The following is a 21,356-nucleotide window of genomic DNA, read 5'->3' as shown; positions in this document are numbered from 1 at the left end:
TTTCACGTGTATGTAAAATAATGGTGTCAAAATGAGTGTGTTAATTTTGAGTTAAAGTTCCTTTAACGCCACTATTTTTATTTATTTTTTTAATGCGTGATTAATTACCGCCCCTTACTTGGAAAACCTGTACTGAAATTCCAGTCGCAACACAGCAGAGACGTCCACGTCAAAATTGATCAGTAATAAATTTAACAATAATGCATATATTTGTGGAGACTGGGGTCAAGTTGTATTTTACAAATTTAAAAATTTCATAAGTTACTTCATGTTAAAGATTAGATAGCTCTTAACATGAAAAGAAAAGCTGTCACCATCTTACGAATGCAATTATGCCATCTAGTGGCAGAAAAATGACCTCAACACAAATCAATATCACACTCGTTTTTTACAGTACAGTACATCCTTTTAATTTTAACTAAATTTTATGAATTATTATGAAATTACTATACCAATGACTAAAATAATGCATGCATATTTCTATTAGTTTTTTGTATCCACTTTTATGTTAAGAGTATGAAAACTTGCAAAAAAATGTTTATTGTACATTTAATAGTACATTTAGAACAGATATAAAATTTGTGATTAATTTTGAGTTAACTATTGAAGTAATGTAATTAATTACAATTAAAATTGTAATCGCCTGACACCTCTAATATATAATAAAATATCTGATTAATATGAGTCATTTAGTGACACATAATGACTAGCCTGCTAGCTAACATTAGCTTCATAGAGCACGGTATCAATTTCAGCACATCTGTGCCATTAATTCAAGCAGCAGCAAAATCAGTTCATTAGCCAGCCCCTCAATCATCACCTTAACGATTCATGAATTTCCACCACGTCTATTTTGAACCAATTTACCTGTCTGAGCGCGCCGATTATGAGGAGGACACAGATGCAGATTATGGTGCAGGGAAATTTATTAGTTTGCGGCGCATAGCCGTGTCTGGAGGGAAAGTATGCCGGTTGGGGAGCGTCAGAGAGAGGCGGGTGCAGGGTCGATGCAGGAGCTTGCGAGGCTCGGAAGAGAAATGCTGGCGCGGCAGAATAATTATTTGGAATTCACGCTCCGATTTTCAAGTGAATGTTTGCAGCAAATCCCATGATGAGTTGACGATTGGTTGAGTCCAAACGTGACTTAAGAACGGGCACCTGCCAATCGGGTGGATGAGGTGCAGCTGCTGGCTGACTCCAAAAACGCCGACAATGAAACGGCAGCGATGACGCCATCTCTTGCCATCCACAGATACATTTTGTTTCGTTTTGCCTCCCTGCCACAGGCGTGCAACCTGAAATACCCGGACTACGACAGGACGGGCTCCATCTGCGTGAGCGAGAACATCAACAACACTCTGACGCGCTACCGCTGGCTCGTCAGCGCCCCCAAGGGCCCGGACGGCGTCACCGGCCCCATGCGCGAGGTGGACTTCGACACCTTCTTCACCTCGTCCAAGCTCGTCACGCTGGACTCGGTCTACTTCCAGGCGGGCTCCAGGGTGCAGTGCGCCGCCAGGGCCGTCAACTCGGACGGCGACGAGGGGCTGGAGCTCAGCAGCCCCGTGGTCACCATCAGCGCGGACGAGGGTGAGGCTGACAAAGAATTTGTTTTCTTACCTCCACCAAGGAGGGATTGTCTTTCTGTTATGGTTTCATTTTGAATCAGTCCCGATTTTTAACAATGCCTCGGTGGGCTTTAAAGGAAGTTCCCAGTATTTTTGTGGGTGAAAGAAGCTCCTCATTGGAAAAAAAAAAAAAAAAAAGTGTTTTCATGCACCTATTGATGGATTCAAATTAAAAAAAATAATAATAATCTAAGTCAATAAAATAATGATAATAATCTTTGTTGTTAATTGTAAGCAAATCTTTTGGTTAAATTTATACATTGATGATGTAAAAATATTAGATAAAGAAAATCAACATATTAATGGCATAATAAAAACACAATCACATTATTATTATTATTATTATCCATCCATCCATTTTCTTGACCGCTTATTCCTCACAAGGGTCGCGGGGGGTGCTGGCGCCTATCTCAGCTGGCTCTGGGCAGTAGGCGGGGGACACCCTGGACTGGTTGCCAGCCAATCGCAGATTATTATTATTATTATTATTATTATTATTATTTTATTATTATTATTATTAGTAGTAGTAGTAGTAGTAGTAGTAGTAATATTAGTATTAGTATTGTTATTATTATTAGTAGTAGTAGTAGTAGTAGTAGTAGTAGTAGTATTGTTATTATTATTATTAGTATTGTTATTATTATTATAGCAATTGGTTAGATTCCATACATTAATGATGTACCACACTCTAAAAACAAATAACTTCAGTTTGGAAAAGGACTGATCCATTACTCGGGTCAGTTTGACCCAACTTTCTGTGTTGCTTAGTACATAATGTGAAAGTTGGGTCAAAGTGACCCAAGTTGACCCTTTTTAACCCCAAATTGGTTGTCTCATAGCTATGTCGTTCACATTCCTTTTTGTCAAGGTTCTACTTTTGATGGGAAAAAAATTAAAAGAAAACAAAAATAATTTTCTTCTTAAAAAATTAGAGCATAAATTAACTTTTTGATAATAGTCCATAGTCATTCAGGCATTATTAATAAATTCTATCAAATAAAATCTATATTGTTTATCGTAGAAAAACATATTTATGACTTTAATGTCACCAATACATTTTGCTGAGAATTAATACATTAATGAGGTCATAAAATATGAAAATTCGCAAGCCGGATTGAAGATTTAAAAAGGCACAATGAGGATGTGTTGCTTTCGTTTACGTTTGTTGTTCCCATTTCTTTTTCACAATCAACCACATATTTACAACATTATTTAAAAAAAAAAAAAAAAAAAAAAAACAGAATATATGAATCCATATTATTGTTGAAGTTTTATCAGATCATATTCCATGGCTTTTTTATGTATATACAGTACATACATACTACAGATCCATAATCTTTAGTCCCGCCTGGATCTGGTCCTGAGTATTTGACAGCAGTTTTAAATAAAAATCCCACTGAACATGTTCAACATGCCAAATCATTTATTTTAATCTGTTGTGCTTATGAAGGATCTAATTACAATGGATGTCGCGAAGAATGCGACTCTGCGCGGACTCGGTTTTCGCTGTTTGATTGCTGTTTACTTTTTGACTTGCCGGGTGATTCAGCTTTCTTGCGTTCTTGTTTGTTATGGAAATGCCAACGCACGACGAGCAGCTGCCGTCGCTGCTCTGGCAGCTGAAAATCATTTCTCCACGGTGGATATTTTTCTTCTTTTTTTTTTGTGAGCTAACCAAACGTTTGATGTTTGTTTACGGCCGGGCGGCAGGCATGTGCCAGCCTCGCGTGGCGGGCACAGTGGGAGCCGAGCCCTTCTCCGCCAAGCTGCGCTACACGGGAGCCGACGACCCCGACCATCCCAATCTCATCAAACTGACTGTCACCATGCCTCACATTGACGGTAAGGTCACTAGTGTGGCAAATTAGCAGCGCCGAAGTGTCTTAACTCATTTAAACCCAAAAACGTGTAAATTCGTTTTTTAATACTTTGTCCTTTACTCCCAAAAACATATTTATACGTTCTTTATGGGGGGTTTTTTAAGAGCTGTCAAACGATTAATTTTTTTTAATCAGATTAATCACATCTTAGAATTTTGATTAATCGTGATTAATCACAGACTTAAAAAGGCTTTTTTTCCCCAACATAAATTTGAAGCGCACCAGTTATGTGTTAGTTTTTTCGACATTTAATGTTATGAGGACATCTTCAAAAATTGATATCTACTGCACACGCTCATCCTGCTTTTTCCAGTCAATTAATTATTTACATCATTTAAAATGGGAAAAAATGAACTACGGCATATGTAAGCATTTACTAAATGCTTTACTTTAATGCATGTTTATTGCTCAAACGCCAACAGCTACCTTTAACGTAACCATCCGCTGTCGGCTAAAAAGAATCATGTGCGGTTAAAATTAATAGTGTGATTAATCTGTGGTAATACAATGATTAATGCAATAATTTTTTGTGATTAATTAATTAGTTAACGCTTTAACTTTGACAGCACTAGTTTGTTTTTGTTTTTTGTTTTTTTCTTGCAAGAGCATACAGAAGGCTTTGATACAGCTTTTTGACATGAAGAGGTGGCTTAAAGCAGTGGTAGTTGTGATGAAAATGGCCAGCAGGTGGCAGCGGAGTGTAAAAGATCACCAGGAATATGAATATCGGTGAAATTTAGCTATATTCTAATGCTGATTGCTGCAAAATGGAAACTGATCAAATAATTATTTTTTTTTTCTGATGAAAGAAGAGACTCTAATCTTTCTTTTAGTATGTTCCATGTTTTTATAGCAATAGAACACAATATTCTGTGGGTCAAAATCCAGTAAAAAAAAATGAATGGGGTTGCTTCCCTGAAATTGCTGGGAGTGAATGAGTTCATAAAAGACAGACAGACCCGACGTTTCGTATACAAGCGACTGAAAAATCCGTTTTCCAGGTATGCTACCTGTGGTGTCCACCCGCGCCCTGTCCAACTTCGAGCTCACCCTCAGCCCGGACGGCACCCGCGTGGGCAACCACCGCTGCTCCAACCTGCTGGACTACTCGGAAGTCAAGACGCGCCACGGCTTCCTCACCGACGCCACCAAGAACCCGGAGGTGATGGGCGAGACGGCGCCGTACCAGTACAGCGCCGCGCTGAGGGGCGCCGCCGCGCTGCGCTTCTACCGCAACCTCAACCTGGAGGCGTGCTTGTGGGACTTCACCAGTTACTACGACATGTCCGAGCTGCTCAGCGACTGCGGCGGAAGCATCGGCACGGATGGACAGGTAAGCAGCCCGCCCCCGACTCACCTTTGATCCCCTTTTGTCATCTCCAGACTTGATGACTGAGGGGATCAGGGAGCAGGAATGTTGACTCCACAGTGACGAGTCTTTGAAAAATCATGTTTGGGCTAACATTGTGTTCTTGTATTCTAAATAGCTTGTAGTGTTCATTTCGTCAACAAAAACTGAACAAAAATAATTTCGTCAACACACATTTTTCACCGGACTAAAACTAAACTAGACTAAAATCCTCATTAATAAACAATAACTGGGACTAAATCAGTATGCATTTTCGTTGACAAATGAAGACGAGATGGAAGATGGATGGAAGATTCAAGCAGATGGATTTTTGTGCAAAAACACAAGAGAAAGCTTCTTTATTATAATAAAATTGACTTGACATCAATTATTAACCTTTTTTTTTATTTATTTATTTATTTATTTATTTATTTATTTTTTTTACATTTTCCTCGTTACTTTTGGCTTTGCAGGTTATAAACAACAATTTAATTGCTATTGCTCATTATTAAATTTGTTACCATCAACATCCATCTCAACCATTTGGTAGAGGCTCATGTTAGAAAAACTAGGGGGCGTGTAAATATAATTTTCATTTATTTTTGTTATTAGTGGCCCAGTAACTCAGAAAATATGAAAAAAAAAAAAAAAGAAGTTTTTTTCATGGAGTGACCATTAAAGGGTTAAACCAGAAATGCGCAACATTATATGCGGACAAATTTTTTTTTACTGGGGTAAAATAATTGTCCTGACTAAAACTAGGATAAAACAATTGACAGTTTTTGTTGACTAAAAACTATCCATCATCCATTTTCTGAACCTCTTGCTCCTCACAAGGGTCGCGGGGGGTGCTGGAGCCTATCCCAGCTGTCTATGGCCAGTGACTAAAAACTAGATGAATAAAATTATGTTTTTCTTGGACTAAAATAAAGACTAGAATGCTCGATTTATAGTTGACTAAAGATGGACTAAATAAAAACGGGATGATGTTGACTAACTAAAATAAGCATGATTGAAATAGGACTAAAATGTAATTTAAAAGTGGCATATAAAATTAACGCTAATAGCTAGTTGCTAGAATTGCTCAACTTGGCATTGCAAATCCTGCAGTTAGGGCGTTGACCTCCATCATCAACTCAACTCTATATTTAATGAGCATTTTAAAACATTTTTTTTCTGAAGATGGAACTCGGGGGCAGCAGATACAATGAAAACAACAGAAGCCCCAGAATTGAACCCTGTGGAACACCATACGTTCCGTTATACACTTGAATTTATATTGCACATCTTTTTGCTCAGTATAGTATGATGGGATTGCAATAATCACATAACCATCCAGTGATTCATACTAACAGCCACCTTGCGTCGTAGAAAGAAACACAACAGCTTGAAATAAACCAAAGTCAAACGGCCTAGCGCGAGTGCACCTTAAATCATTTGCAAGTGTATTAAAAAGGACGCACGCTGGCGTGAGTCTTCTTTTTAAGACCTCAAAGTAAACAAACTGCACAGGATCCGTAATCTTGTTGAACATCTGCACTGACGACAAAGCCCACGCTCGGCGTCCATCATCTCCCGCCATGAGTGCTTATTTGTCTTGTCCGGCTTGGCGAGTTTGTAAGCTCGTAAAAAAAATAAAAAAAATATTAAAAACGGCGTCCTTTTTCATGAGCGCGACAGCAGCTGTGGTGTGCGCTAGCGCCACTCCCCCGCCACCTGGACACCTCGCCGGCGCGCTCCCAAACAAAGACGGGAAAGATTTAAAGAGGGATTTAAAGTTCCGTCGTTAATTTGAGCGTTTCTTTAAATAGCGAGTGATCGGCTTCCAGCCATGTCGAGTCCAGATGATCTCAGTAGGCAGCAGTAACAGCCCATATCGATTCAACTTTTATGATTCGTGCGCAATTTAGCGTGATCGTTCACAGACTCCTCCAAAAGTATTGGAACGGCTCTTTGTTTTTGTTGTCAACTGAAGACATTTGTGTTCTGATCAGATGATGAATAATAATATGAGACAAAGATTGAGAATTACAGCTTTTATTTCATGGTTATTTCCATCTCCAAATGTTAAACAACTCGTGATTCAGGCTGAATCATGCCTGTTCCAATACTTTTGCTCAATTGAAAAGTGGGTGGCTTCTAGGGGTGTGCCAAAAAATCGATTCATAAAAGAATCGAGATTCTCATTTCTTAATCGAATCGAATCGATATTAATATCCAAAAATCGATTTTATTTAAATTAGAAATGAAGAAGAAGGGGAAAAGGCAGTTGTAGCCCACGTGCTGTTTTTGTGGAAAAAGGCACTTACAATACAAAATTAATAAATGTTTTTTAAAAAAAAAAGAGAGACTTTAATGTCACTATTTGTCATTTTGTCTTGCAAAGCAGACTGGAGTCGATCATGACAATGTTGTGCATATCTGTAAATTGAAGCAGCAATCATTTGTCAAACAAATAAGTTTGAATCGAAAATCGTTGGAATCGAGAATCGAAAATCGATTCTGAATCGAATCGTGAGACAGTCAAAGATTCCCAGCCCTGCTGGCTTCAAACAAAAGTTGCTCTGTTTGTTGTTGTTTAACACATCGAGATGTCGATAGCATAAAATAAAAGCTGGAATTCTCAGCTTTTATCTCATATTCATCTTTTGACCTAAAACCCAAATGACCTTGCCGTCGAGATCTTGCTGGTGATGATGCTTGCTGTATCCCCTAAATGTGATAAATGGATAATCATATGCATAAAAAAAAAAAAGACTGATGCTGATGATAATCATCTTCATCAGCTGCAGCTGTACAATCGGTAAGGGTTGGGGTAGATTAAGGATTGGGTATGGGGTGTTAGGGTAGAGTTAGGGTTAGAACATGGATTATGTGCTTTGTTCTGGTATTGAATGTCAGTCAAAAGGCGAAGGTAATACTTTTAACATCCGTGAAAAATGACATACGTACAATGTGAACCGATGGGATTAGTCGTCGTTCTTGACCGCCATGCCGTCCTAGTTACCGTTATAAATTCTGAATTCATGAAGCAACTGTCTTATTGAATCTTATTAGTTTGCATTATAGTACCATACAGTATCGTAATGTGACATCTGATATTATCTTTGATCAATACAACCCGGTCTGCACAGGACACGACCACATCTAACGTACATCATCCGTTTTCCGATACGACAACATTACGAGTTTACTTTTGCCGGCAGCGGGCTGCGTACTTGTTGAGAAGCCTTTATCAATACCATAAATAAGATGTGCCACTGTGCTGCTTTAATTATTAATACTTTGAGTCGAGCGGCTGAGGTGGAAATCTCTCTGGTGGACGACGAGGTGCCAGAATGCAGAGGTGGGAGGAAGTCAAGCCGCCATGTGCAAGACATAAGCGGATAAGTCTCACCTTTCAAGCACTGTACGATGGCAAAAATGTGTTCTTGGGTTTAAGCAAGTCATAAATAAGTCAAGCCGCGCAATCTTGCTCAGTCAGCAGCACACGTGAACAACTTTGCACTCAGTACGGTACATGCACTTGCATTCGTTAACACATTCACAATCACACTTCATATTATTTTGTGTCTTTGGTCAAGCTCAGTTTAAGAAATATAAAGTCAAGTTGCATCCTTCGTATGTTTTAGCCAACCAGGGTCCTAAATGAGCGCTTCGCAAGAAAGATTAAAGTCTCTTCTTTCATCAGGTCGAAAAAGTAGGTTTCTATCTGTTTTGCAGCAATTCGCATTAGAAGAGAGCTAAGTTTCATCAGTTTTCACAAATCTATTCAAAATTGTAAGTAATTTAGCTTTTTTTTCTACATGGCTCTGGTTTGCTTTGCTGCCACCTGCTGGCCGTTTGTGTAATAACTACCATTCCTGCAACCGTTCTTTGCAGTTGAGAGGCTGCATCAAAGCCTTCTGTATGCTCTAGCTTAAAAAAAACAAAAACAAAAAACAAAAAAACGTATAAATACGTCTTTTGGACATTTAAAACATTAAAAAAAACGTATTTACACGTTATTGGGAGCAAATGAGTTAAACATTGTTATAGCTTGTTAAACAAAATGAACCATTTCTTATACAGTAGTCTGTTGACGTGAATGTTGCATGCTCAATATTCATCACAAATATATCAAAACATTATTTTATTGTCTATTGGTGGCAAGTTTGGTAGCACAAAGCTAACATTTGTTTTTTGTTTTGTTTTTTTCCACTTGACAGTGGGTCATTTTGACCCACAACATAACAGGAGGGGCAATTAACATCGTCGTTGAGGGACTGGTTAATGACTTTTGTCTAGCTCGAATTAGTGACACAGATGACTGTAGCGCGAATGTTAGCTAGCAGGCTAATTTATTTCACAAACCCAGGCTTCCAAGAGGAAGTCTAGCAATTTATTTTTCACTTTATTTGTATATCCTCCTCACCCTGAATTGATTTGATTTCTTTTTTGAGCAAACAAACAAATGGTGTAATTTTTGCTGGGACAACCACAATATGTTTTTTGTAATCCTGTTCAATTCAAGTCAGTATTAGCCAATCGTGTTCTTCCACCTGGAAGAACCCTGACACCGATTGTTGACAAACACCATGAAAAAGTCTTTAGGCTGACTTGTGGCATGTCTAGCAACTCGACTCGCTCACCTCTGCCAGCACCCCAAGGCAGAACCAAGTGGAAAAAGGAGCACTGGCCTTTTGATTTGCAAGTGCTGCCCTGAGAGGCCAGACGGGCTAATGGAGGTCTGGCCCGCTCCAAGTGTCATGTCACTGCTTAGCAAGGCCGCAGGAATCCATGAAGGCCCAGCAGGTCGTGTCAGGGGGATGAATATGAACACATGACGCGCAGTGCAGAGCGCGGCGCCTGGAGGCTGGCCTGAGCGCGCTCCCCCCCCCCACGCCGGCGCAGGAGGACGGGCGGGCAGGCACATGCGCGCCGGGTCAGAGAGGCGCAGATAGCTCGTTTTTAGAGCCTCGCGTGTCGGAACACGTCGGGGGGCGAAATTTGTGTATTTTCAACTTTTGCACACCTTTTCCAACGTAAGACTGTGTTGTAGCTCATTGCAGAGAATGTTTGCACTCACTGAGTGTATTGTTAGTAAGTTCATACGTTTTCGTTTTTTTTTTTTGAAATAATAAACAATAATAATAATTTTTAAAAAAGCATTTTGCCGAAAACTAAAACTAATAAAAACTTTTTTTTTAAATGATAATAATAATAATAATAATAAATTAAAAAAAAAGATTGATTAAAAGTAACTGAATTTGGCTGGGGAGGTGTACATTTCAAAACAAAATCATAACTAAAATAGAATGAAAAATCCAAAGCTATAATAACCCTGACTCGCACACAAACAAGGAATGTGACACTCGATGAAAAAAGATCCAAGATCCACCAGAAAATAAAGCAATTATCAAATAAAGCGCACATCAAAAAACAAACGTGCAATTAACGGAGAAACACCACTCAAATGTGTTTAAGCGTTTTGCATAATGACACCAAGGTCTGACAAAAAAAATGAAAAAAAATGTAATGCATTCATACGATGCAATATGAAGACTATAAAAATGGTGCAAATACAAAAGAAAGGACTTGATGTGGGATAATACATCACAAACCATGATGATGGCCTGTTGTGTTTTTGATATGGACCATTATCAGCTGTCTCTCGGGTCCCCCGACTGGCCACATTTTTCGTTGCAGCGTCTAAATTAGTGCCATTGTTTTGTCATTGACCAATTTTGGCCGTCTCGAGGGGCCCCCTTTCAGCTTGGGGTCCAAATGAAAATGCAGCAAATCCGAGCAATTGTGCCACAGCTCACAAATGTGCACCCAAGCAGCATAGGAATTGACTTCAGAACGATCTGATTGGACGCTAGCTTGTTTAGTTGTTGTTGATGCTGTTTTTTTTTAGACGCTAATAGATAATGCTGCGTTCGAGGAAGGTGGGATATATCCCGCTCGGATTCTCCCAGTTCCGACCTGAGAGTGGTCAAGGCGAATGTAAACACCAAAGATGGCTGATTCCGATAAATTGTTTGTTGTTCTGGTTAATGCGGTCGGTCTAGATCACATTGGGTTATGTGAAGTTACTTATTTTGAATAATTAAAATAATGTTAAAGTAAATCAATCGATAAATGTGTTTCGAATCATGTAAATTATGTTTTGCAATTGACGGGGATCGGTGAAGTCGGGGTACAGATTACTGAGACCGTTTGTGTCTCCATCTGTATTATACTGCCTCCTAGTGGCCAAGGTGACCATACCTGAAGGAGTAGAACACCTGGTACAATAGAATTAAATACATTGAGAAATATTACACCAGAGAGTAAAGAAAAACGGACACCCAGGTATTGCCATAACATTTATTTATTTGTTGCAGTTTATCTTCTGGCAAAAACAAAAAAACAAAAACAAAGTTCATTATCAATCATGTGCACCAAGAAATATAATAACAGAATGCAATTCAATGCTGAATGACGTTACGTAAGTCATACTGCAAATCACAGTGATAATTGTAATCCACTTACTCACTTTGTAATCGTCGACATGTTTCAAACGACGACGAAGCGATGAGGTCAGAGGCACATTGTTTACGTGTTCCGGAAAAAGGGCCCCAATTGCGCCTCTTTGTGCAAAGTCTGTCTCCGTGAAAGCGGCCTTGGTGGGTGGCCTGGCCAAGCAAGCAAAACTCTCCAGTGCATCACGGCTGTCGTATGCTTTGCAGCCGCCTCAAAAACAACATCATGCAGGAGATGACCTTCTTTTTGAACCATGCTGTTATGTTTGTTTATTTGGAACACCAAGAATATTCCGTTTATTCATGAGTCGCTGTGACCCGTTACTGCATGTTTTAACCATCCGAAAAAAGTAGATTTCAATTCCTGGTAAAAAAAAAAAAAAAAAAAAAAAAAAAGCATTGAGAAAAAGAGCTTGTTGCAACATGGCCCTGGCTGATCTCTTATACTCTGTTGCCACCTGCTGGCTGTTTTTTTTGTTTTTTTTAATAACTAGCATTGCTTTAAGCCACCTCTTCATGTCAGAAGCTGCATCAAAGCCTTCAATGTGCTCTTGCATTAAAAAACAAACAAACAAACAAACATGGAAAAACGTTTTGGGAGCGAAGGGCAAAGTATTAAAAACATGTTGACACGTTTTTGGGAGTGAATGAGTTAATGGCTTTGAGCAAAAATGTTGGACTTCTTATCTGGAAAACTTTCAACATGTCTTATTTTCTGTTTAATTAAATCATATTTTTCTCTTTTTCAGAATTTTTTTCGCTACTTTTTTTGCAATATTTTTTCTCCCTGTTTTTTGGAGTATTTTTTTTCCTTATAAAAAAAAAATGTATATCCTAAAAAAAAAACAAGAAGAGATATTCTGAAAAACTGAAAAAAAAATACTTCAAAATAACATGGGGAAGTATTCTGAAAAACAAAATTAAAAAAGATTTTAAAAGAAAATAGAAAAAATATCTGAAAAACAGAAAACAATTCTTATAAACAGAAAAAAAAATCAAAAATAGGGAGCAAAATTGGACTGAATCTCCACATGTACTTTATTAAAAGACAAAAAAAAAATGTTTCTTGGCGCTATCACGAGTCACGAATAAGCATACAATTATGTACACGAGCGCTTAGATAGATCCATGGCATAAAAACATAATGATGCAAAACGAAAAAGTGTTGCATCGGTATAACAAAACAAAGAGGCGCCACCATGTGGTGTGGTGCCATACTACGGCCTGTTACACTGTGCATCAGTGATCATTTGAAAATGTAAACAATGGAAGAATTTTATAAATGCTAATTTTCACCTAATTGCGTGTGGGCCTGAAACGTACCTCTGCAGGAAATGGCGGTTCACTGTTATGTAATATTTCTTTTGCTTTTACCGCCAAGCGTGAAAATAAAGACCTTTGATAGAGTGTTTTTTTTTTTTGTTGTTTTGCAGGTGTTGAACCTGGTCCAGTCGTACGTGACGTTGCGGGTGCCGCTCCACGTGTCCTACGTGTTCCACTCACCAGCAGGGGCCGGCGGCTGGCAGCACTTTGACCTGCAGTCGGAGCTGAGGCTCACCTTCGTGTACGACACCGCCATCTTGTGGAGGGACGGCATCGGAAGCCCGCCGGAGGCAGAGCTCCAAGGTAAAAAGTGCATTGAATTGGGTTGGGTTGGACAGTTTTTGTGGAGATAAACAAAACAGCCGCGTGCTTCCTTCTGTCTTTTTGCAGGCGCGCTCTACCCGACCAGCATGCGCATTAACGAGCAGGGACGCCTGGTGGTCAACTTCCGCACCGAGGCTCGCTTTCGAGGACTGTTTGTCTTCAGGCATCCTGGTATGTTGCGCTTCTGACCAATGCAGGGTTATCGTTTGTGGCCCGCTATTTGTTTTGTTTTTTTCATGGCCTACGACAGATCGTTCAGTTGCAGTTATGTCAGGGGTTTTTTCTTCATTTTTGAACATTTTAGAAATTCGTATTATTATTATTATTATTATTATTTGTAAAAGATGCACCAAAATAATCACAATTCTTAGCTTCCATTTTAGCTGCGCGTCATCAAGATCAGTTTTGAACAGAATGCTCTTGCTTTTAGTTGTGAATGTAGAAATGTGATTCTGATCCTGCTGCTCAGCATAGAGCGGAATCTAGTCTGGTTGGATGCATGGCCGTTGGTAATCCAAAAATCCAGAAAAATCCTTTACACAGCTGTCCCCCCCCCCCCCCCCCCCCTTTTTATATAAATCTACAGAATACAATCAGTTGTCTCTCACTATATTGTCTGGAATTATATCATGAATTATTATTATTAGTAGTAGCATTATTATTAGTATTACCGTATTTTCCGCACTATAAGGTGCACCGCATTATAAGGCGCACCTTCAATGAATGACATATTTTAAAACTTTTTCCATATATAAGTTGCTACAGTAGAGGCTGGGGTTAGGTTATGCATCCATTAGATGGTGCTGCGCTAAAGGGAATGTCAACAAAAACAGTCAGATAGGTCAGTCAAACTTTATTAATAGAATACAAACCAGCTTTCTGACAACTCCACTCACTCCCAAAATGAATAAACAGCTGTTTTATTATTTTCTCTGAGGTAAAGTATTAGTATTAGCTAGCGATCCAAGATGGCGGGATCTTCTGCGGATGCGTCACCGATCGTGAGGGTCACCGATAGCAGTCTTGACAGCGAGACCTGCTCAATATTGATCCATATATAAGGCGCACTGGATTATAAGGCGCATGGTCAGCGTTTGAAAAAATTGAAGGCTTTTAGGTGCGCCTTATAGTGCGGAAAATACGGTATTATTCATTTATTTATTTTTAAATTATTTTTACTATTCACGACGGGTTCAATTACACTTTAAGTTACACAACTTTTGTTTCTTGTAATTTTGATGATTATTGCTTACACATTAAAAACCCATTGTCAGAAAATTAGAATCTAATTTCAATATTGGAAATAGGACTGAGACAAAAAAGTCGACTAAAATTGGATATGTCGAGCACAGAAGTAGTCAAAATGTTGGATGGATTCAAATTACTCGTGACCATTTCAGAGTCTATTAGCACCCTCTACTGGTGGTACATTGTTACTGCAGTCAAGAAATGCACTGTTTTATATTTTGTAGGTTGAACATCTGACAACATTTTGAACCTCGGTGTTGAATGGATTCAGCCAAAATGCCTGTGAAATGAGTATTGTGCCTTTTGGTCAGGCTCCGCCCTCACTTCCATGGTCATGTGCGCCGACCACCCCGGTCTGACGTTCAACCTCAGCCTGGTGCGCAGCGAGCCCACCTACAACCAGCCCGTCCAGCAGTGGACCTTCGTCTCCGATTTCGCTGTGAGCAAAACATCTGCGCTTGTTTGTTTGTTTGTTTGTTTGTTTTTGTTCTTCCCGACATCTCAAGCCGTGACCGCGTGACGTTCAGGTACGCGACTACTCGGGCACGTACACGGTGAAGCTGCTGCCGTGCACGTCGCCGCCCAGCGCCGAGTTCACCATCCCGCCCGTGTGCAACCCCAGAGAGCCCGTCAGCTTCGACCTGGACATCCGATTTCAGCAGGTGCGCCGAGGCAACAAGGCGAATGTCTCAAATGAGGATGAACGTGTGGAAGTGTCAGTCAAAAAGATGATGTTGCAGTCTGTTGTTTACAAACATCTAATACAGTAAAGAGAATACAGCTGAGGCAAAGCCATTAAAAATATAATTAAATAATGAAGGTGAGAACTAATCTGTCGGTGTTATGGTTCGTTTCAATAAAAACTAAAAGGTTGAGATGCGTGAATGGATTTAATAAGCCTTTTAAAAAAAAAAAACAACTCACAATAAAATGGTATCTTAGTTTTGCTCATAAAATGCGAGACGACTTAATGGGACTGTTTGTAAGGCAGTCCTGGTTTCATGATTTGCGCAGTAATTACGATTTTACATTTGTTTATTTACCCTCGAAAGTAATGCAGTTGCTCGTGTATGGCTGCGTCTGGTTATGGTCCAGACATTTCGCAAAATGTGTATTAAAATGGTAAATGGACTGCTTTTCAAACTAGTTAGCTAGCTAGCTAGGTTAGCAAGCGCGTCTAACGCGGAGTTCCTCGCCTCTAGCGTCATTCAGCAGATGATTCACATAAATGGCGACCAATAAAAGTCGCAATACATCACATGCAGTATGAAATTGAGCGCAAGACGCACGCCATGACGACGACGGTATGTTAACGCGTCTTACTTTATAGCCGAAGCCGAATGTCGTGATGCCATCGGTTGGCATCTTGGTACCAAGAAAGCGATCAAATCATTGTCTGATAGAAATATGTACACCTGGCGCCATCTTGTGGTGTCTACCGTGAATTAAAAACCATTTCACTTTGGCCTCAAGAACAGTAGTTACAAATTTTGATTGGTGGCAATGCTTATTTTCGCCATTCCTTCAATATATTTGCAGGGGGAAAAAAAAAAATAAGAGATAAAAAATGAACGTGTTTTTTTTTTACCATTTTTTTTTCATTTTCTACAAATAAAACGACAATAAAGTAACCTTAAATTCTAAGTTTTTCAAGCTATAAAAAAAAATAGTGAGAAACTTTTAAATTCTTTACATTTACATTTTTTTTTTTTTTTTTTTTTTCATTTTTGGGGGGCTTGCTGGTACAGATGAATGAAATTTCCATTCATTTCAATGGGGGAAGACGATTTTGCGATTGTCTATTTATTTATTTATTGATTGATTGATTTGCAACCGTTCTTTGCAGTTGAGAGGCTGCATCAAAGCCTTCTGTATGCTCTAGCATAAAAAAAAAAAAAAAAACATATAAATACATCTTTGGGACACTTAGAACATTAAAAAAACGTATTTATACGTTATTGGGAGTAAATGAGTTAAAAAAAAAAAACTTTGATATGACAAATGCTTTGATCATTCACGAAAAGAGATACATTGCTTCCATCTGCTGGCCATAGTTAGAGTGTTTTTGATTCCACAACCCATTGACCGGGCAGCGCTGCACTTAGACGTTTCACTGAGAAAAAAATAAATAAATTAAAAAAACGTAGTTGATGTCATTTAACGTTGATGGCGGCATACATCACTGATCGTCATTAAACGTTTTTGGCGGTCAAAGAGTTCATGAAACAGACTGTTAAACTGATTTTACTTGCTGTATTTTGCGGCGTGCGCCGTTAGGTGAGCGACCCGGTGGCTGCGGAGTTCAGCCTGAACACGGAGATGCTGCTGCTCACCAAAAAGACGCTGTGGCTCTCCGACGGCTCCGCGGGCTTCGGCCAGGCCAGCGACACGGCCTTCTCGCAAGGTGCAGCCGTTCCCGCCGAGTAACTCGCCCGTCCGTCCGTCCGTCCGTCCGTCGGGGTTTGGCGCTGACGATTTTGTGCGCAGGCGACACCATCTACGGCCGCGTGATGGTGGACCCCGTGCAGAATCTGGGCCACTCGTTCATCTGCAACATTGAGAAGGTGTTCCTGTGCACGGGCGCCGACGGCTACGTGCCCAAGTACAACCCCGACGCCTTCGAGTTTGGCTGCCTGGCCGACGCGCCGTCGCTGCTCTACAGATTCAAGATTATCGTAAGTGCGGCAAAATTTCCAAATGGTTTTTGGAACGGGCGTAATCTTCTTCCTGTTGTCTTGCGGACAAGGACAAAGCCCAGCCCGAGACGCAGGCCGGGTCGTTCGGAAGCGTGGCGTTCGGCGCCCGCCTGGCCGCCGACGACCCGGCCGCTCTCCCTCTGGTCAGGCAGCCGGGATCCGACGGGTTCAGCTTGGATTCCTCCGCCCTCTTCCAGGTCACCTCCAACTCGCAACTCGGCATTTCAAGGCGGGATTTGAGAGGGAAAAATTTGCAGGAGAAAGTTGGAATATTACTCCCAAGTTTTGTAGAATTTTGAGGGTAGGGTTCTGATTTTAGGTGGATAATAATAAATTGGAGGATAAAAAGTTATATCAGGATGAGAAAATAGATCATTATTAGATTAAATTTTTTATATTATGAGGAAAAAAGTTTTAGTAGGCTTTTTTTGACATTTTTGTGGTCTCATCATGCTTAGGGTTTTAAATTAGGGTTAGCGCTTCAAAGTAGGGTTTCAAGCTAACTGTAGCTCTTCAAACTAGGATTCAGCCTTCAAATTAGCCTTTCAGACTAGGATTAGGGTTTTATATTAGGGTCACTGATTTCAAAGTAGGATTTAAACTACTGTTATGGTTTCAAAGTAGGGTTTCAATTAACATTTTGAGCTTCAAGTTCAACTACTACATTTAGGACTTCAAAGTAGGGGAAGTCTAATGCTTCAAAGTAGAGTTTTAAACGAGGATTTGGGCTTCAAATTAGCCTTGAAGACTAGGATTAGGATTTTATAATTAAGGTTAGTGTTCCAAAGAAGGTTTCAGAATAGTGTTAGAGTTTCAAAGTGGGGTTTCAAACTACAGTTAGGCCAACAAAGTAGGGTTTAAACTAGATCTAGTGCTTCAAAGTAGAGTTTTAAACGAGGTTTATGGTTTCACAGTTGGGATTTAAACTAGGTTTAGGGTTTCAAACAAGGGTTTTGGTTTCATGGTAGGGTTTCAAACTAGGCCAACAAAGTTGGGGGTAAACTAGTACTAGTGCTTCAAAGTAGAGTTTTAAATGAGGCTTATGGTTTCACAGTAGGGTTTTTAACGAGGGTTAGGATATCAAAGTCAGGTTTCAAACAAGGGTTTTGGGTATCAAGGTAGAGTTTTAAACTACAGTTAGGCCTTCAAAGTAGGGTTTCAAAATAAGGCTAGGGCTTAAAAGTAAGGTTGTAAACGAGGTTTATGGTTTCAAAGTAGGGTTTTTAACAAGGGTTAGGGTATCAAAGTCAGGTTTCAACCAAGGGTTTTGGGTATCAAGGTAGAGTTTTAAACTATAGTTAGGCCTTCAAAGTAGAGTTTTAAATGAGGCTTATGGTTTCACAGTAGGGTTTTTAATGAGGGTTAGGCTATCAAAGTCAGGTTTCAAATAAGGTTTTTGGGTATCAAGGTAAAGTTTTAAACTACAGTTAGGCCTTCAAAGTAGGGTTTCAAAATAAGGCTAGGGCTTAAAAGTAAGGTTGTAAACGATGTTTATGGTTTCACAGTAGGGTTTTTAATGAGGTTTAGGGTATCAAAGTCAGGTTTCGAATAAGGTTTTTGGGTATCAAGGTAGAGTTTTAAACTACAGTTAGGCCTTCAAAGTAGGGTTTTAAACAAGGCGTACGGGGTTAGGGTTTCAAACAAGGCTTTCAGTTTCAAGGTATGGCTTGAAGGTAGGGTTTCAAACTAGGGCTATGATTTGAAAGTGACTCGGATGTCAACGTCGTTGCGACAGGTGTCTGCCGGCCGAGAGTGGTTCATCCACACCATCTACACGGTTCGCTCCCGGGAGAACGCCAAGCGGGGCATCGGCAAGCGCAGCCTGGAGTACCACCACGCGCTCAGCCGGCACCGGAGGTCCGCCGACGGCGAGGGGATCGGCGCCGACAGCAACCGCGGCACCAACATCCTCCACATCGCGCTGGACCGCAGCAGCCGGCGCCGCCATGTCGACGCCGGCGCCGCCGACCTGGCGAGGGAGGTCCTCGTCCCCGACGGCGGGGCCGAGGACGCGGAGGCCGCCGCCGACGTCGCCGACGGCGACGGGCCGGTGCTGGCGGTGGGCGTGGCGGTCGGGGTGCTGCTCGCCGTCCTGGTGGTGGTGCTGCTGGTGGCGCTGGTGCGGCACAAGCGGGACGCCAAGGACACGCCCACCCCGTCGGCAAGCGGCCAGCCCGTGGTCACGCCGCAAGGACTCGCCGACAGCTCCGAGGTGTGAAGGTCGGAACGTCTCGTCAAAGAAGGTCCGTTTGCGGCGAGGAGTGTTAAGCTCACATTGACAAGAAAGAAAACTAAAAGTCCGATTATATTACGCAAGTTTGGAACTGCCAATGTGAAATGAACACTTTGGACCGGCTTTGTCGTTGGAACGTGTTGGTAAAATGGAGGCTAAATGCTAAAATTAGATACATAGATGACATTTTTTTTCCCATAATGCCATAAGGCAATGCCACAATTGCACATTCACAAGTCAATATTGGACCTGTGTAAAAATGTCATGTGGAAATTTTTGGAACAATTTTGCGGTTTTAGCATTAAACCTACATTTTCGCAATGCGTTTGAACGACATAGCCCAGTCAAAACACTTTATTCCACATTGGCGGTTGCACATTTTCATATCATATGAAGTGATTGATAGTTTTGCAATATTGTTACTTCTATTCATTTTCTCATAATATTCTAACTTGAAGGGCAAAAAAAATTAAACCAATTTTAATTTTAGAAGAATTTTTGTGGGGGAATAAAGACTCAAGAAAAAAGTCAAGTTGTAATTTTACAAGAAAAAAAAATTCAAAAATTAATTCCAAGAATATAGCCTGAATATTATATTTTATTTTCTAATTCCTTTTTTCTTGACATTCTGACTCAGAATTGTGGCTTTATTAGAACAAAAAGTGTATTTTTAAGGAAAACAGCACAATTGTACAAGAAAAATTGGCATTAAAAACATTACATTGTAATTTTATGCAAAAAAAAAAAAGTAGATAAAGATACAAGTAGATTTTTTTCAAATTCTTGTACAAGACCAAAGTTGGATTTTTATGAGGAAATAAAATCAGCAGACTTCAGAGAAATTTTACAAAAAAAAGACAAAAAAATAATCATTTATTTTTCAAAAATTACGTTTTTTTTTGTTTGTTTTTTCCTTTGATTCCTTTTGAATTGAATTTGTTGTCTGCCGTTGCCAGCTGTAGACGTTCATTTGAAATGACCCCGCCTGCCATTGAATCAGTTCAATGAAGTCGTTTCTCACTTGAACGTTTGGATTGAATTTGCGTTGACATTCAAATCTTCATTTGGTTTTTTTTTCTTCTTGCCAGTGTGTCATTAGTACTCCTGTGTCATTTTGCAAGTGCCTCACATTTGATGAACAAAACAAAAAAAAAGAAAAAAGAAGACATTTTCTACTTGAAACACGCTCACTGTCGGTCCCGAGACAAGACGAGACGAGACAACGCGTCCTTTCAAAGCTCTCGTTCTCGTCTCGTCCTTTTGTTTGCTTGTTTGTTTGTTTGTTTACTTTCGACGCCACACCATCCCAAAAAAAAAAAAACAGATAAAGTGCTTGCGGTGTTTCCAAAGGTGCTGCTGGACACCTCGCAGGCTCTTCCTTCCACTTGCAACTGTTGTGTTCTTGTTGTTGGACCTGCTGCATTAATTGTATGTTTCACATCACGCGTTGTGCATGTCTTGTGTGTGTGTATGTTTTTTTTTTTACACTAAAATATCAAACTGCTTATTTCCTGAAGGCAAAAGTGCATCTACTGTGTATTACATGATTTCATTCAATCAAGATGATACGCCATTAAAAGTGAAACCTTGGGATCGACTAAGTTAGGATGAGGGATAGATTCAGGATTAGTTTTTGGAGTTAAGATTTGCCCATCAGGAAGGAATATAAATTCCACTGCCCCGCAATTCAAACGCAATTCCAAACACTGCCCGATTTGGCCCCAGGATTTGGACTTCTGAAGTCGAAGTTCAAGGTTTCCAAATTCCAATTTCTGGGGTTCCGGCAAGGGGGTCTCTGTCAGTCTCCTGCATCCGACCATGAGCTACTATTTTCGGGTGCAAAGTCCCCGGCCTCCCTTGGTGAGTCGTCCTGGTGGTCCGGGGTCAGACTTGTGTTTTGGGCTGGGAGGCCCAGTTGAAATTTTGGACCAGCTGGAGGTTTGGGTGCCAGAGGTTTTGGTTGGGGAGGTTTTGTTTTGTTTGTGTTTTTTAATTAACTTATCCCATTAAATAGATCTTTTTTCCTCGAACCCTCACTCATTTGTGTTTTTAACCTCAAACCCCCTTTTTTTTTTCCTCATCAGAATGTGAGTATTGGGTTGATGTCAGTTGAAGTTTTAGAGTAAGGTTGGGTTGGAGTTAGGTTAAGGTTGGGTCATTCTGTGGGCAA

The 21,356-nt window shown here is 40.2% G+C and overlaps 1 protein-coding gene across 2 annotated transcripts in view; it reads left to right on the top strand.

The window, feature by feature from the left end:
- frem2b (FRAS1 related extracellular matrix 2b) overlaps positions 1–21,356 on the top strand; it is a 98,211-nt gene that overhangs the window by 76,216 nt on the left and 639 nt on the right. The window contains exons 14-24 of one of the 2 annotated variants that reach the window (XR_013287914.1): positions 1,287–1,590; positions 3,339–3,470; positions 4,510–4,841; positions 12,796–12,988; positions 13,076–13,180; positions 14,569–14,696; positions 14,785–14,919; positions 16,535–16,661; positions 16,745–16,932; positions 17,004–17,656; positions 18,072–18,661. Coding sequence is in view for 1 of the 2 variants with exons in the window: in XM_077541254.1 (XP_077397380.1) it covers positions 1,287–1,590; positions 3,339–3,470; positions 4,510–4,841; positions 12,796–12,988; positions 13,076–13,180; positions 14,569–14,696; positions 14,785–14,919; positions 16,535–16,661; positions 16,745–16,932; positions 17,004–17,150; positions 18,689–19,171 (2,274 nt within the window). In the remaining variant the exon portion in view is untranslated. Of the gene's footprint in view, positions 1–1,286; positions 1,591–3,338; positions 3,471–4,509; positions 4,842–12,795; positions 12,989–13,075; positions 13,181–14,568; positions 14,697–14,784; positions 14,920–16,534; positions 16,662–16,744; positions 16,933–17,003; positions 17,657–18,071; positions 18,662–18,688 lie in introns of those variants that run through there. The other variant, XM_077541254.1, reaches the window with a different exon arrangement.

This window comes from Festucalex cinctus, chromosome 13 (genome assembly GCF_051991245.1).
Source record: "Festucalex cinctus isolate MCC-2025b chromosome 13, RoL_Fcin_1.0, whole genome shotgun sequence".
NCBI lineage: Eukaryota > Metazoa > Chordata > Actinopteri > Syngnathiformes > Syngnathidae > Festucalex > Festucalex cinctus.
Note: the sequence above shows the minus strand (reverse complement) of the source record. Positions and strands in the feature narration are given on the sequence as shown.